The sequence below is a fragment of the Gadus morhua genome, chromosome 5 (genome assembly GCF_902167405.1).
Source record: "Gadus morhua chromosome 5, gadMor3.0, whole genome shotgun sequence".
NCBI lineage: Eukaryota > Metazoa > Chordata > Actinopteri > Gadiformes > Gadidae > Gadus > Gadus morhua.
In genome coordinates, this window is record NC_044052.1 from 830,812 (window position 1) to 845,202 (window position 14,391).

Here is a 14,391-nt window from a genome sequence, read left to right on the forward strand (position 1 = left end):
ACGATAACAGTACAGTAATGATGCAGTGGATACGCAATGGTTCTCCTCATGCTTCTTAATAACATTTGTGTAACGGTAAGCAAGATGGAAACAAGCATTATTTAAAATGTGTAGGCTCTATAGTTGACAACATACAGTATACCTAACAACCATGTACCAGCTGGAGACACCTCAGTTATGCCAAGCAGGGTGTGAGAATGAGTGCAGGAGAGTTAACCTGGTATAGGTATAAAAGCCACTCTGCAGACAAAGTATATATGCGCATATGTGCATATGTGTGTGCACAGGCGTTATGCAAGCCCGTTTCTGCGTTGCTGAAATCTCTCGCTACCAAATTGCGCACATTTTCCTTCATAGTTGCATTGGCCTACCTCCCCCCCGCCTCCCTCTTGCTCTCCCTCTTTCCGCCTCCACACTAGAAGTGTGATGCCTACACTGAGGCGAGTCAGCCTCGTGTTTCCCTGTGTGGAGGTGATGAGTGGGAGGCAGAGGGCACGCTGAGAGGGTACAAGAGACACAGACCCAAGCTAGTGCGTGGGATAGATGGATAAATATTCTGTTTTGGATAGATGGAGAGGGATGGATGGATGGATAATCTGATACATGAGAGGGAGAGAACGAGAAGAGAACGAGAGGGAGGGGATTGATGGATTGATAGATATTTAAGTACTAAAAGATATATCTAGATAGAGAAATATAGAGGAGGAGGAAATGAAGAGAGACAGTATGGACACAAGGAGAGGGACTGAAGATGATTTACTGAGATAAATTAGGCTTGAGGGACAGAGACGGTGAGGCAGAGCAGCTGAATTGAAGAGGGTTGTGTGTGTGTGTGTGTGTGTGTGTGTGTGTGTGTGTGTGTGTGTGTGTGTGTGTGTGTGTGTGTGTGTGTGTGTGTGTGTGTGTGTGTGTGTGGGTTGGCAGAGAGAACAGGCTTGGGTAAAAAAAAACACAACAGAAGGCATGATTCAGAGCAGAGAACTGAGAGAGACGAGAGAGAGAGAGAGCAGAGAACGTGAGAGAGAAAGGAAAGAGAGAGAGAGAAGAGAGAGATAGCTTAAAGAGAGAGAGAGAGAGAGAGAGAGTGAAGAGAGAGAGATAGAGAGAGCGTGGAGAGGGAGAGAGCGTATTGAGAGGGAGAGAGAGAGAGAGAGATAGAGTGAAGAGAGATAGAGATAGAGAGAGCGTAGAGAGAGAGCGTGTTGAGGTAGAGAGAAAGAGAGAGAGAGGGGAGAGGGGGAACAGAATCAGCACATTCAGATAGACGAAGAAAAACAACCCAAGGATTGGTTTTTGTGAGGATATCGCCGCATTATTGCATACGTCTTGGATACAGATATATATATATATATATATATATATATATATACAGGCTATCTGCTGGACCAGCTTAACGCTCATGTCTTTTTTGATGGGAAATGTGGCATTCGTATGGATGACGATATGGAGAGATGGACAACATTGACAGTTTCAAAAGATTCTTAAATGAGAACACTTTGAAGATGAGAGAGAGAGAGAGAGAGAGAGAGAGAGAGAGAGAAAGAAAGAAGCATAGAGAATGCAGTGACTTGTGGGCAAACTAAAGACTTGTAGAAAGACAGAACATTTGTATAAAGACACAACACTTGTTGGAGGTGAACATAACAGGAGTAATAATCCACTGCCAGATGTATCAGTCAAGTCATTGGAAGGTAAAGTATGCCTAATCCATCAAAATGAAATATGGTTTATTGTTGCACTCGCCTCTCTGCTCCATTACAGCAGAAGGAAATTGTCTTACCATCTGAGAATATAAGGCGCTCTTCGATAGTGTGTTGATAGCACTTCTTAATTTGGTTGATTTGACCAGGCATAAAATCTTTATACCACCTCTATTCTGTTTCATCAACAGATGTGATTATGTTCCAAAGTCATAATTGTGGCTCTATTAATACTGTACTTGCTGTGTTTTGGTTGAATTGCCTTCAATATAATTATCTCCAATGAAACATAGATTGCATTGGTTTCAGAATATGGGAATATATCCTAATATACTTATATATTTTTATTATTTTTTATTTATTCATATTTAAAGTTATTTATGTTTGTTTGGCTTTTACCATGTTCTTTTTTTCCTTTGTTTTACAGCCAGAAAAACATACAAGCATAAAAACAGAAACGGCAGTCATCAATCATACCCTACTGTATTATTTCTGTCATTCTGCCAGTCGGCTCTTGGCTACCCATCTTGTGGCAGGTGGATGAAAGTCTATGTTGGCTGAACACAAACAGTTTGAAAATCAACAATCAACAATCAGAATCCATCCAAATCCATTCAAAGAAAGACGCTTTTGAGGGAGGGTAATGATCCCGTTGGAGCTGCTGGTGTATTCTTGTTGAACTATAACAATGGACTTTCATGCTTGTTTTTATTGAAATGTAAAGAAAATAACATTTTGGATGGTGCATTTTGCTTTTGCACTAAACTTCAATATTTTTTTCAGTACTGTACAGTTACAATACATTACAAAAAACCCGTACTTCATAATTTTTAAAAGAAAATTAAGATACTCAGAAAGTAGGATAGAAAGGCTGACATAGTTTGGACAGCAAAATTGAGTATTCAGGAAGTTAAAAATTAGACATCCTGTTTTGCCATTAGAACGATTCAAATGGAGTGGACGGTTGATTAACTCAGTCAATCTACGCTTCAAAGATTCCACTCTTTAACGCTGCCCCTGCTGCCCCCTCCCACCGCCCACCCCCCCGGCCAACCATGGGCAAACCTCTGAGTCGCCCTGGATGTTTCCAGAAAAACTCCTGCTGCCGAGCAAAACATGGAGTAGGCGAGGGGGGTGGGGTGAGAGGTGGGGGGGGGAGCATCGTGGAGGGGGGCTATGGAGACGGCTACGTCCCTCAGCGCTCCATCTACGACACCATGTGCCTTAACCAGCAGATAGACAGCCAGCACCAGCTCCACCACATCGGCGGCTCCATGCGGGAGACCGGGGTGGAGGGAGCCTTCAGCTGCTCTGCCAGCAGCTCCCTCCGAGCAGGCCGGTCCCCAGGGGACATGTTCGACCAGCAGCCGCGCTCGCTCACCCCCAATCCCTCGTTTGTGCGGCGCTTGGACGAGAGGGCCATTTATGACTCCTTAAAGCTGGGGGTCCAGGAGGCCGACGGGGTCGACTGCCGCTCCCCGGGACGCTTTAAGCGCTCAGCCACTCCCTCAGTGTGTTCTTTCTCAGCTCCAGCCGTCTCCTCATCCTCATCCAAAAAGCACCACCATCAACAACAACTACAACAACAACAACAGCAACAACAGCAGAAACTACAACAGCAACAGCAACAACAGCAGCAACAACAACAACAACAACAGCAACAACAGCAACAACAACTACAACAACAACAACAGCAGCAGCAGCAGCATCATCATCATCATCACCATGGAAACAGTGGAAAGAACAGGGACGGACGCCACTCATGGAAAGTCATCACCCCCCCAAATCACATGGACTGCCTCGAACTCACGTCGGAGGACATGTTGGATAGGGGTGGGGGGTATCTGAACCCTGCCGCCTACCCTCCTGTAGGCAGCTCCTCGCTCGCCTCTCCTGTCGTTTCCCCCTTCACTGGTTCCCCTCACTCTTCAGGCTACCACACCCCCCACTTTTTCTCCCCAGCCAAACCTCGGCCTGTTCAGACACAGAGCTTGCGCTGTTCACCTCCGCACGTCACCCAGCCGAGACACTACTCTCAAACCCAGAGCCTCAGGATGTCCCCAACACATGAACTGAGCTACTCTCCCTACCGAGCCCCGCTGGTCCAACTGTCCGCTCGCGACCTCCAAGAGGAGATGAGGGAACGGGCCTGGGCAGGCAGGGCCGATCGAGAGCGGGAAAGAGAGTGGGAACGAGAGAGGGAAAGGGAGATGGAGAGGGGATGGGCTGAAAGGGAATGGGAGAAGGAGAGGGAGAGGGGCAGGCTGGAGAGGGAGAGGGCTAGAGAGCGGGAGAGGAAGGACACTTCTGGTTTTGGAACTTTTGGCTACGGCCGAACGGCTCCGCTGTGTTCCGACAGGGACTCAGTGTTCCTAGAATCTGACCAGATGCACGATACCACACCACTGCTGCCCCCCCAGCCGTCACTCTCCCCGTCACCTAATGCTGCACCCAGGATGGGAACATGTGCTGTTGGAAGAAACCGAGCTGGCTCTAAAGTTGGACCAGAAACCATGAGTGGAAGTGTGCGATCATCTAACAGTGGAGGTGGAGTTAGGCCCTGGTTAGGCGGTGAAAGTCGCCCTAGAAGTATGGCAGAGACACCATTCACGTCTGAAGCACACTTTGATCACCGTCATGAATCTTGGAGTAAAAGTCATAATAGGGTGGACGAAATAGAAAACCCGAAAGGAAGAATTGAATCCCAGTGTAAAAAAGGTCCAGAAAGAAGTTTATCCGAAAGCATAAAGCTATCTGGGATTAAAACTGAGAATTCATCTTCATCTGCAAGTAAGGAAAAACACAGAAGCCGGTCTGCGGTTGGAAAGAGAACTGAAGAAGTGAAGGTAGACTGTGAACTGAGTGCTGAGGCTAGTACCTGTGCTGTGCAAAAGGTTGGAAACAAGGTTGAGCCTGAGTGTAATGAAGACAAAATAATAAGATTGGATGCAAGGACTAATGGGGAGAATGAATCTGTGATTGTAGATGTACAAAGACCTGAGCAGTTAGATACATTGCAGCACCCTCGTGGGTTGGCTGATGTAGACGTATGTGCAGACCATGAAACAGCCATTGCCAAAACTGATGCTATTGTTGTATCTAAGGTCGAGACTGCACCTAAGACTGAGCATAGTTCCCAGTCAGGTAAAACAAATCCAGACCTCAATAGTGCAAGGCACAGGGATGAAAGGGAGACCACTACTGTTGATTGGGGTAATCCAGAATTTCTGCCATATGAAAAAGCTGAACAAAAGGTCAATATGGGCAAAACTGGATTTATTGCTCCCAAACCAGATTTTGATAGCCAGAAGTTATCTACCCCCAAACCCAACAGTAGAACTCGCCCTGGAACAGCTACAGGCCTCCGTCCAGGACTAGTCAGCCCCAAACTAGACAGCGGGTTCGGGGAGCAGGATCCGGCAGCACCCCCAGATGGCATGGAGTCCACCTGGCCCCGGAGAGTCATTGTCAGAAAGAGAACAGTTCGACAAGGCGGCGCACTGCACAACCTACCCATCCTCCCACCACTCCCATCTGTTCTCACTGCACTGGAGAAGAGGTTCCCACACCACCTCCCACGTCTAGCTCATCATTCTGAGAATCCTTTGACAAATCTGATTGGCGCAGTAGGGCGGTGCTCTTTAAAAGAACCCTCCCATCTAGAGCTGGGTCTCTGTGCCACTGTAGTAAGCAGAGCGTCATTGAAGGAACAAAACTTAGAGCAGTGGAGGGCCACCAAAGAGCATAATGATCTCAGGATGCAAAGCAGAAATAATAAGAATCCAGAAGAGTCCACAGCGGAGAAGGAGGAAAATAAGGTGAAACGTGTAGAGCATGATAAACTAAAATCAAAAGAGGTGACTGGTAGTGCTCAGGGAGAAAAGCATGACAAAAGCAATAGCTATCAATGTGAGAAGAATTATGGTGTGGTCAAAGTAGAGCATGTCATAACAAAACAGGTAGAATCAAGAGACATTGCACAAGTAGATATCCAAGACAGTGTGAATCAGGAGTACTTGTTAGCGTTAGAAGTAAAGGGGATCAAGGCAGAAGAAAGCACAAGCAAGGTGATGCCTTCACAAGAGCAACCCAAACCAAAAGAAGATAAGGTTGGCGGTAAACCAGAAGTCAGAATAGATGTAGAAGGAGAATGGATGGAAGAGAGGGATGTTGGCGGGATGGCCGGGGAGGTGGAGAGCTGGGATGTGGTGCTGAAGATGGTCAACACCATTTGGGAGGATGGCTGGGCCGGAGGCAGAGCTGCAGGGCCAGTGGAGGAAGGCGACACCGGCTCCATATCCGGTTCCTTGCAGCGTTGGCCTCTTCTCAGACCCCCTGCAGGCTTTGGGGGCTCCCACCCATCGTCCTCGGCTGCTTCAGAGCTCAGCTTGACCGAGCTGGAAAGGAGGGCCAGGGAGCTGGACTCAGACCTCGAGCATCTCGACCTGTCCCTGCCCCACAGGGAAGCATACGGTCTGATGCTTCCCAAGCCGCAGAAGGAAAGGACCGACATGTACCAAACGCACCCGGGGCCCCAAAGAGAGAAAGGTGCTTTTCTCACAGGTAGGTGTGCTGCTTTATAATAAAGAGGCATACCATTTTGCATGTGCTGAGTTGGAATTGTTTTCTAATTTTCTTTTGACTATCCAAAAGACAATGCCGATCCCATGAAAAATGCAAAGTTTCAGGAAGAGGGCAACCTCGTATTAGTTACATTCACGATTTCTCATTGTTTATTGATGAAGATCTGTGCCAATGCATGAAATGCCAATATTGATACAAGCATCATTATGACCCATAAACCTGCTGATAGGCTTTGCACAATATAAGCAGTTCTATATAAGCCTATCTGCAGTCAGTAAGAGAACTATATGGTGATTTTTCTAAATAACCAACTGTAATCATCAATTGACAGCAACCGCTCAGTTATTGGCTGCCATAGACCTTTCTTTCCTTTGATCTGCTTCTTCCCTTCTTGATAGGTCTAGGGAGCAGGTCTCAGGTCCTTCTAGAGATGGTTCCTACCATTACAGAGAAGGTCATTACGGACGTTGACACCAACTGGTCAGAAAAGTCTGATGCTGGGGCACCTACCATAGGCATCAGGTACTTTTAAAAGCTAAATGTCCTTAGTTCCTCCCACATTTCCGTCTGGACCAGATTGCGTCTTAATGACATCCCCTCAGCATGCAACGTGATGACGTGATGCTGTTCACTATTATCCTGCTTGTTGACCTTTGGATATTTTGTCTTCACTGAAATAACACATCTGCTTTTAGTTTCTGGCAGTCTTCCTGTAGCTTTAGGATTGTTTGATCTTCCATATAGTTAGAAAATAGATTTGTTATTCTTTCTATCTAAACTGCTACATGAAAGTTTGTATTCATTCAGATATGACACAAAATCAATAACTATATTTTTCAACAATCATTGTTGAAAACACTGTCAGTGTAATAATTACTATTAAAACCAATACACTTTTATACTTATTTGTATTATTATCAACAACAATAATAAGTAGAGAATGACTAAGACAAATAAGAGTAAGAATTCCGACCTGAGGTCATAATTCCCTAACCTCAATTTGATGGAAGAATCAATTGGATTTAATAATGAATAGTTCATCACTGGTGATAGAGACTAAACATGATAAATACTAGCTTTTACTAGTAACCCAGCATTAAAATTTCACTCACAGGTAATGGTATTGTTTTTTCTTATTGCCTCAAATTAGTATAAAATGATGTCACTTAAAGGCCCACTATGCAACTTCGGGCATTTCTTCGCTGTTTTCTTGGTTTTGGCACGCACATTTCTCTACACAGCGCCCCCTAAAGCTTCGTAGTAGATATTTCACAACACTGTCGTAACAACTCATTGACGTCCCTTCCCCATGCTCTTCTACGCGAGCCATGTGCATTTGTTTTCAAAGAAGCCGGCGGATGCGCGGAGCCATGTCCGAAATAGATGTTCATAAAGTGTAGGCAAGGTTATACATTTTTAAAATGGTGTATTTGCATTGCAATAAACATAAATCCATCATTTTTTATAGTTGACGGGGAGAATTTATACCCTAGATTATAATTATTTTATCTTAGGTTGAACAGAACAATCAGTGTAAGAGGTTTGGCCAGCATAATAATCGAAATAAACAAGAACCTGGATTCGGGGATTCAGTCTGTATCTGGGGGACGAGACATACGAACAGCAAAACACCCATGGAAACAAAGGTGTTTATATGGTTGCAACCAAGCAAGCTAGAAACAAACAGGGCTCACAACAAAACGGTCGAGAAAACAATTTTTACAGGGCTCAAAAAAATGGTTGAGCAAACATGTGTACAGAGACTATCAGAATCAAGAATATTACGCAGACAAAGTTCACCCAAGGGTACTTTCAATTTCAAAAGCAACACGGCCGAGTCGGCGTCTGATTTGCAGTCTTCTTTTTCTTTCAGTTCACGCTATTCCTGAAAAGCTTGCCCAACGTTTACTCGTGTCTGGCCTCTCTGTCGGTCTGTCTCCCTTTTCTCTTCTTCTGTTCCTCCAACATTGGGTTTCTCTGTCTCTTTTTAGTCGGCTGATCTATGATGAATGTAACAATCCATTAGTTACTTGTGTTTATATCGAGCCGGTTCCGTGTTTGTGGGTCTGTGCCGCAAAGCAATTCGTTACTGTAGTGACCATAGTAGTGACCCTTGTACAGAAGCATACGGCCGACATCTTTCTTTTTTCTGGGTGGAAATAGTAACATAGTTACGCCATTAAATGCGTTTATGGAAACATTTTTAGCGAGAAATGTGCATTTTACTTTCAGAATGTTCGCTCGGTGAATGTGAAGGATGTTTGGTTTGATAGTTATGACGAAGAGTGAACGCTCCACTTGCATGGACAGAGTCTCTGGCTGCTAAGCAACCTCAACGTCTTGGCGGACTATTTCTCTGCTGATCAACACTACGAATGCTGGAAACACACCATGTGAAGTTATTTAACCTGATTATCGTTATTTATGAGTCCTTAGCCCAAGTGAAGGAGTTCAAGTACCTCGGGGTCTTGTTCGCGAGTGAGGGTACTATGGAGCGTGAGATTGCGGCCGAGATGAGTTTTCTCAGAAGGGTGGCTGGCGTCTCGAGATAGGGTGAGAAGCTCAGTAATCCGTGAGGAACTCGGATTAGAGCCGCTGCTCCTTTACTCAGCTGAGGTGGTTCGGGCATCTGACAAGGATGCCTACTGGGCGCCTCCCTTTGGAGGTGTTTCAGGCACGTCCATTGGGGAGGAGACCTCGGGGAAGACCCAGGACTAGGTGGAGAGATTATATCTCAACACTGGCCTGGGAACGCCTCGGGATCCCCCCGTCAGAGCTGGTCAATGTGGCCCGGGAAAGGGAAGTCTGGAGCCCCCTGCTTGAGCTGCTCCCCCCGCGACCCAACCCCGGATAAACGGATGACGATGAGATGAGATCGTTATTTATATCCGAGATTATTTAATCTAACCCGATCTAAACTCTATCATGTACCCAAACACGGCGGCGTTTGGGTTTCCTACCTCGGACAACAATTGCCTCGCAACTGGCTGTTTATATCTAGCCGGTGCCATGTTTGGGTGTGTGTCTGTGCCGTAAAGCATTTTCGAAACTACAATCTGACTACATTTTCGAGGATACTTCCGCTGCGTCACATCCGGATTGTGTCGGTCCGAACAGATCAAGTTGCATATGCGCTTTTTCACTGGATAGGCGACATGGGTAAATGACACACCCACCAATCAACCCAGAAATGGATGCAGAACCATCAGCATAACTCTCAACCTGCATACTTAATGTAATTTTGGCTAAAAAAGTTGCATAGTGGGCCTTTAATGTACCTAATTTCAGATTCAAGTGACATAACTTCAATTGTCACCTATTCGCCTATAACCATTTGTCTGTGTTCTAACACAAATGGAACTGATGTTGGAGTCTGAGGTTTGATTTTAGTGTTTAGTTTCTGTGTTCACAGAAAAACGTGATGTTGCCATCCTTTTGAACACAACATCTCTCCCTCTAGCTCCACTAAAGAGGACAGCTCTCCAGACTCAAACCTTACCTTAGAGTCGGATTCCAGCGGCGTCTTCCTTTCCATGTCGAATCAGAGCCAAGACGAGATGGGCTCTGACAGCGATCAGCCAATGAGTGGTTCCGACTTGGGCAGCAGCAGCACATCATTCGACAGAGATGGGGAAGAGGCGGGTGCAAAAGAGTGGGGACGTGAGGAGAGTGCTGAGCTGGACTGGTGCTACCCTTCACTCCTCGACCCCTCTTCACATGAACATACAGCAGAGGAAGGAAATGGAGATGAAAACAAAAACCCAAGAGATACAAAAAAAGAGGCTGTATCCATTAAGACCTCAGCTCAGATGTTCAGTTCAGTTTCGCTCCCAACATCCCCTTCCAAACAACTAATCAAACAATTCCTCAATCCCAATCTACCAATGAGAAGCTCGGGATTAGATTGTGGTGACTTGGATCCCTTTATCCAATCAGATAGCTTTGTTTACCTTGCAGTGTCCACAAGCTCCAGCCCCCAGGCTGAGAAAACCGAAGCCATAGACAAACCCCCCCATGGGGCCATCCAAGTCATCTCAAACCAGTTACCCAGCTTGCCCCGAGCTCCCGAGGACTCCTCCCCCGCACAGAAGGCTGTCGTCAAGGTGACTCATCTTGTGCCCCAGCGTCCAGAGGGAGAAGACTTCCTGTCCACGGATAGTTTTGTTTACCTCGCTGCTCCAGCATGTCTCTTACTGGGCCCAGAAGGAACTGCACCCTACGGTACAAGGTAATGGACTGCAGGGCTGCAATACAACTCCTTATTATATTATTTATTGATTTGAAAGGCCGAAATCTTACCTAAAGTAGTCTCATGTGTAAAATATTTTTAATTGAAAAGTGTTTATATAAGGGTCCTTTGGACAGCAAAGTTTTGGATTTAATCAAGGATGATCATGGGAAGCGCTTGAGACAGGCAGAAATTGACCAAGCATCTTCAGTCAGCCGAAGGGTGTACATGATTCTTATAGGGAAACTTTCACATCCTGGGCAGTATCAACAAAGGAAACAAGGTTAGGGGAGTGATCATTGTGGAGAGTTGACATGGCCAATGCTTACTAGCTTAACACCTTTCAATCGGAGAGAGGAAGGGAGCTATCTCTTGGTGCAAGGATAATTAATTCAAAAGGCATTTTTTAAATGATTGTAAACATGGGTAACCTTGTATTTAATTGTATATTATTATCAGGATTAAGTTTCCATACATAAGGTTATTCTCTTATTGTTATCCTCTAATGCAGGGATTCTGATTCGGACAGCTCTGGATCTGGCGCCGCCGACATGTCGGTGCTGGGCTGCGGATCCCTGGCCGGGGACAGCGACTGGGACTCGGACGCTTCGGACTCATACCCCCATCGCCCTTCTTCCAGAGTCCCCGGGGCCAGCGACAGGCCTCCGTCTGGCCCCGTCCGTCCGAAACGCCACCCCACCACTGAGCCCAGCTGGGACCTGTTCCAAGATGTCACCGAGCCGGAAGTACTGCCCGAACTGCTCGACGAAGAAGGCCACGAAGAAAGCGACGAAGAAGGCGACGAAGAAGGCGATGAAGACGGTGCCACCAGCGGCAGCAACAACCTAAACAACAATGTCACCACGGTTACAGTTGCGGCTACAACTATGGTAATAACCACCCCCGGGTTCGTCAACGAGGTGACTCCCGAGCCAGCAGACGAGATGGCGAAAGCCGTTGCGACGTTGGAGCAGGCGTCCACCACCAAGAAGGTGACATGGCAGTTCAAGCCGGCGCAGAGATCTGTGTGCACAGGAAGCAGGAAAGAGAAAGAACCATCAAGGTCGTCATCACTGAGGTACGCCGACCAGGGACCGGAAGAGGCGCACTGTCCCTTACCATCGTCGCCCTCTTCTTCCTCCTCACCATCCTCATCATCGTCCTCTGGTTGAGGTGCAGTACAGACACAGTTTTCCTGGTCTTACCATTGGGTCTCAGTGTGCACAGTCTGTAGCGGTAGCGGTACGGGTGTAGGATATCAGAATACACACAGGCTTAAGACCCTTATGTTGAGTTCAAAATGTTCCAACTCGGGATTGACATTTTAACTCGCATTGCTGCAATAAAAGAAAAGTTTCATATTTGAGTATACAAAGGCACTAAATCTAAAAAAATGAAATTTGCTGAAACAAATGCACCAACAATAAATTAGCCAACTGAATAAGGATTTAGCATTATTTTTTGTATAAAGATGGGCTTCAGATTATATATAGTACTATGGTTTACTGCACTTGGGAATATAGGGAGAATATTCTTCGAGGTTGCTGTAAGAAATGATTTCCTTTAGCATCCAGGAATAATAAGTTAGTGGGAAATAAAGGAAAGGTTTATTTCACTATTCAGCAAAGGCTTTTCGTTTTTTGTTGTTATGGCTAATGCTAACTGTTAAGCTGGGCAACGTAGATGGTTTATATTTATGGTTCATGGTTATGGTATATGGTTTGTATCAATGTAAATACACATGCATTTATATTGCTGCTGCTAATTCTGTTTGTACCACTTGGACAATGGATAGTCTACTTAAATGCAGAATGGGATTCACATTTAAGTTAATAGTTAAGGGACGGACGTATCTAACTGATGATTGATTTGGCCCGAACGTCATAATAATTTCATCGACAATGTTAACTTTAAGAAAAGGCTCCTTTTGTGGCAAAAATAACATAACATTTTGTATTTTGTATCATATGATCAGTTATATATTAGCGATTTTGAATGTATTACATTTATTATACTCTATCAGCTAAATTCCACATTTTAAAGATCCCATGGCATGCTACTTTATGATTGCTTTTATATAGCTGTTAGTGGGCACCTAATACAGTACTTTCAGCATTGGGGCAGAATTACAGCCACTGCGAGCCAGTCTCACAATGAGCTTCCCACAAACATGCTGTTTTTTAGAGGTGGGTCAAGGTGGAGGGTGGGGGTATGGCCCTGAGCAGCTTGCGGCCACGGTACCATGCGCTCGTATTTACAGTGGCTGTATCGCAATGGCGAGGCGCACACAGCTGTTGGCCGTGTTCTGTAAATATTCTAGAAAACTCTGGGTGCTCCGGCGGGAGTACTGGAGCTCTATATCTAAATAATATCATATTATACATAGATATCTATATCATATAATGTATATTATCACTGCCAAAACTGTGTGCGCCTCCAGACGATATTATGAATCACAAACGTCTGCGTCGGGTTCTCTGATGTCTCTGGTTCTTCCACTTCCCCATCAATCTGAAGTAGACTGAACCGCGACATCGAGGAGAAAGGGATCGTTGCCCACGATTGTCTCCCACCGGAGCCGCTGCCGAGGCACCACCGCCTCGGCAGCGGGCAGCGGGCAGCGCCGAGGCACTGGGGAGCGGGCAGCAGGGCTCCGGTTGGAGACAACCGCGGGCAACGATCCCTTTCTCCTCCATTTCGCGATTCATGTACTTGGGGGGGTCAAAGCCAAAGTTCCTTTCCCCCAATTCTTTCTCAACCATGGCTGAGATATCCCCCACTACGTGACTCGTTGTGTAAACACCAGAGACGTCAGAGAACCCGACGTGTTATGCGCCATAACACCAACAGCAGAACGGTTATCCAAATAACAAGTGTAAAACATTTGCGTTACAGTCTGTGTATTCACACACACACACACACACACACACACACACACACACACACGTGGTGCTCACCCGGTCATAGCTCATCGTCTCATTGGCAGGCCGAATTCTCTGGGTGGGCAAGGCAGAGAAAGGGGAGGTAACTTGGCACCCTATGACGACATATGGGGCCACATTCCAAATCGGAGCATCTGAGCTTTCATTTTTCGGAGGCGGAGCAGGATACCTAGTGCTCGTTTTACACCTAACGCCATTTCTAGCTACTGGGGGACCATAGGCAGGCTAGGGGAACTCATATTAATGTTAGAAAACCTCATATAGTAAAAATTTTTTCATGCCATGGGACCTTTGAGAAGGATGTTAATCCATGTATTAGTAGGCAGAGCAATATGACTGAATACAACATGTATTTACAAGTATAACCAATCTGCAGAAGAGAATGGGTCATGCCTTCAAATAATGACTAATAATTTCCCTTTTATACGAATCAACTTATAATTTCTATGAAACATGCAAAATCTTTAAACAATATTGGAGCAAGACAGGGTGTATAATTCAGTGTTGCGAAGAGCCTGCATACATGTTCTGTTGAAGCTGTGCTGAGAGAGAAAGGCTCTAAATGATGAAAAGGCTTTAAGGCAACGCTGCAACGGCAAGCTAGTGATGGAAGGACAAGTGAAACACACGACTCGTAAAGTGCTGTGTTGAAGGACATCATTTTGTTAAGAGTTGTTAGCCTTAATGTTGTTAGCCTTATAATGAAATATGTTGTTCCTCAGTTATTCAATATGATTGTTGATAATTTACTTTCAGTTGTTTAGCTATCACTTATAAATCTAGTATTAATGCATTAATAATGCATTTTAAAGCAGTATGTTTGCTGGTATACTGGCTATTAGCACAAATAAGACAAACCCAGAGAGATAAAACCACTCCCCTGCCTGTTCATGATGGCGTGATTCAGAGAGGGAGTCCAACCTCTACATAGGCACAA

General features: G+C 45.5%; 1 protein-coding gene across 1 annotated transcript; it reads left to right on the forward strand.

Moving 5' to 3' along the window:
• The first annotated feature begins 1,163 nt into the window (after positions 1 to 1,163).
• Positions 1,164 to 11,953, forward strand: LOC115543553 (uncharacterized). The gene is made up of 5 exons (XM_030355941.1): positions 1,164 to 1,691; positions 2,128 to 6,263; positions 6,683 to 6,806; positions 9,745 to 10,512; positions 11,024 to 11,953. The coding sequence occupies exons 2-5, from the start codon at positions 2,756 to 2,758 to the stop codon at positions 11,682 to 11,684; spliced, it is 5,061 nt and encodes a 1,686-aa protein (XP_030211801.1). The 5' UTR covers positions 1,164 to 1,691; positions 2,128 to 2,755; the 3' UTR covers positions 11,685 to 11,953.
• Positions 11,954 to 14,391: the final 2,438 nt, after the last annotated feature.

Coding starts and splice junctions, on each gene's coding strand:
- LOC115543553 (XM_030355941.1), top strand. CDS start 2,756: ATGGGCAAACCTCTGAGTCGCCCTGGATGTTTCCAGAAAAACTCCTGC. Junction 6,264..6,682: donor GAAAGGTGCTTTTCTCACAG/GTAGGTGTGCTG, acceptor CCTTCTTGATAG/GTCTAGGGAGCAGGTCTCAG. Junction 6,807..9,744: donor GCACCTACCATAGGCATCAG/GTACTTTTAAAA, acceptor CTCTCCCTCTAG/CTCCACTAAAGAGGACAGCT.